General features: G+C 42.1%; 1 protein-coding gene across 1 annotated transcript; it reads right to left on the bottom strand.

The window, feature by feature from the left end:
• Window positions 1–100: 100 nt before the first annotated feature.
• CT83 (cancer/testis antigen 83) lies at window positions 101–1,730 on the bottom strand. The gene is made up of 2 exons (XM_027609606.2): window positions 1,511–1,730; window positions 101–415 (listed from the first exon to the last, which is right to left on the bottom strand). The coding sequence occupies exons 1-2, from the start codon at window positions 1,583–1,585 to the stop codon at window positions 110–112; spliced, it is 381 nt and encodes a 126-aa protein (XP_027465407.2). The 5' UTR covers window positions 1,586–1,730; the 3' UTR covers window positions 101–109.
• Between the last annotated feature and the right edge of the window lie 354 nt (window positions 1,731–2,084).

Below are 2,084 nucleotides of genomic sequence, written 5' to 3'. Positions count from 1 at the left end.
GCAAATTGATAAATGTCTGGTTTTTGTACCTGACTTGGCATCCCCTCCCCTTTTAAACAATTCATTTGGTATAAACACATATAATCAAGTGAATTCACTCAAAGTGCCTTTAATGATTGCCTCCGTTGTCATTACATTCTCTAAGCTTGTCAGATTTCCCTTTAACTAATGCACCATTTAAACCCTTGGTAACTAGGAAATGTTCCAGTTCAGCCAGCTTGTATTCCACGATCCCGAGGTTTACCAGTATTCGCTTCTGTATGGTTATGGTGTGTGGGGAATTAATTAAGATATCCTGAGAGAGGCTGATGACTGAAAGACTCTTATCAGTATCGCTGTTAGTTGACCCAGTAGAAGAGGTTGGTCTTACTAGTGCAAGAGAAGTTGAATTTGATGACATTTCACCAACGCTGCTCTGTAAGGGAAGGAAATTATACACATGTAGTTTATTGAGTTTAACAATTTCCAAATACAGTTGACCTTTGAACAAGGTGGGGGGGGTTAAAGGCATCGATTCTCTGTGCAGTCAAAAACCCATGTATAACTTTTGACTCTCCCAAAACTTAACTACTAATAGCCTACTCTTGACCAGAAGCCTTACAGAAAACACTCGATTAACACATATCTTGCATATGTATTATATACTGTATTTTTACAATAAAGTAAGCTAGAGAAAAGAAAATGTTATTAAGAAAATAATAAGGAAGAGAAAATACATTTGCAGGACTGTATCAAAAAAAGAGAGAAAGTAAAGACCCATGGAGTTCAAACCTATGTTGTTCAAGGGTCTACTGTGCTGCCAACTAACATGTTTAGTCTTGGTTACCAAAATAAACTGATTGTCCTCCCCTAAGAATTAGACATTGAAAATCTGTTGAACAACAACGTTGATTTTGGAAATACGCTCTTCCCAAACACTGGAAAAAAATATATATATGAAAGTAGCCTTTAAATATCAAAATGTCATATCTTTGGCTTACATTTCTTAGAAAAGCAGGTCTATACCTGGACCCTGATCCTTATCTAAAAGGATCACTAAAGATCTGAAGTCACTTGCGGCTTTCAATATCACCAGGAAACCCACATTTTGACCTGAATTATTTGTGAAAGCCCTAATACCTGCCATACAGATGACTGAAACCAGGGGAGAAAGAGGCAAACAAACCTAAGGGGTAGTAGAAGCTAGAAAAGAGAGAGAAGGTATAGATTCCTAAAACAGGAGGTGGTGGTGGAGCGGGCACTTTCAGCTCTACTTTTCAAGTGGGTGAAAAGCTGACCACATACTCAGTGACTTGGGGCTTTTTACAGCAGACCACAGCTGCCCAGTCATTGGGCAATAAGAAGGAAGCGTTGGGGGAGAAGAGAAGAATGAAGAGAAGAGAGAAGAATGAAATGACCTTCCCTTACTCTTATTTTACTATTTTAGTATCGGTCTACTCTCTCAGACACACACCTCCCATCCATGAACCACCTCACTTCATCTAATTCCAATTTCTCTTACACACTTTACCTGAAAGCGGCTTTTCCAGAAGACAAACAGAAAAGCAAACAGAATGCCGCTCAGTAGAAGCAACAGCACGCTCATGTTTCCTCTTCCGCCTCTTTCTCTCTTCTCGGGCACGGAGGCACTCAGCTGGCAGCTGGGAAGCAGGGGGACACCAGTCGCCTGGCCACGATGTCGCGGGCCACGAGTCTAAGCATCCCACACTGCCTGGTGCAACTGGAAGACGCTGCCGCTTTCGGCTTTATATACGGCAAAGGGTGTGTGACGTCACAATCGAGCACCCACGTGAGGGCGCTACGTCACAATCTGATGACGTTAAGACCCAAAAGCAGGCGGCATTACATCTGCCTGCTTGGTTGCGGTGTCAGGTCGTTAGAGAGGGCGGTGAGAGACACCCGGGGGGGTCGGGATTTCCAGGAAGCTGAAACACGGTAGAAATAGACTCCAAATTCATCGGCTAAATACAAGATTTTAAAAGTGCTCGTCCCTCCTTTTTTTCTCTTTTAAATTATCTTCGTCCTTGCAGCAACCACTCCATTATTCGTTTCAAAAACAAGTCCAGAAACAAGACGGAAATGTA

Source organism: Zalophus californianus, chromosome X, assembly GCF_009762305.2.
Source record: "Zalophus californianus isolate mZalCal1 chromosome X, mZalCal1.pri.v2, whole genome shotgun sequence".
Classification (NCBI taxonomy): Eukaryota; Metazoa; Chordata; class Mammalia; order Carnivora; family Otariidae; genus Zalophus; species Zalophus californianus.
The sequence above is the reverse complement of the archived record's forward strand: the minus strand, read 5'-3'. Positions and strand labels throughout refer to the sequence as shown.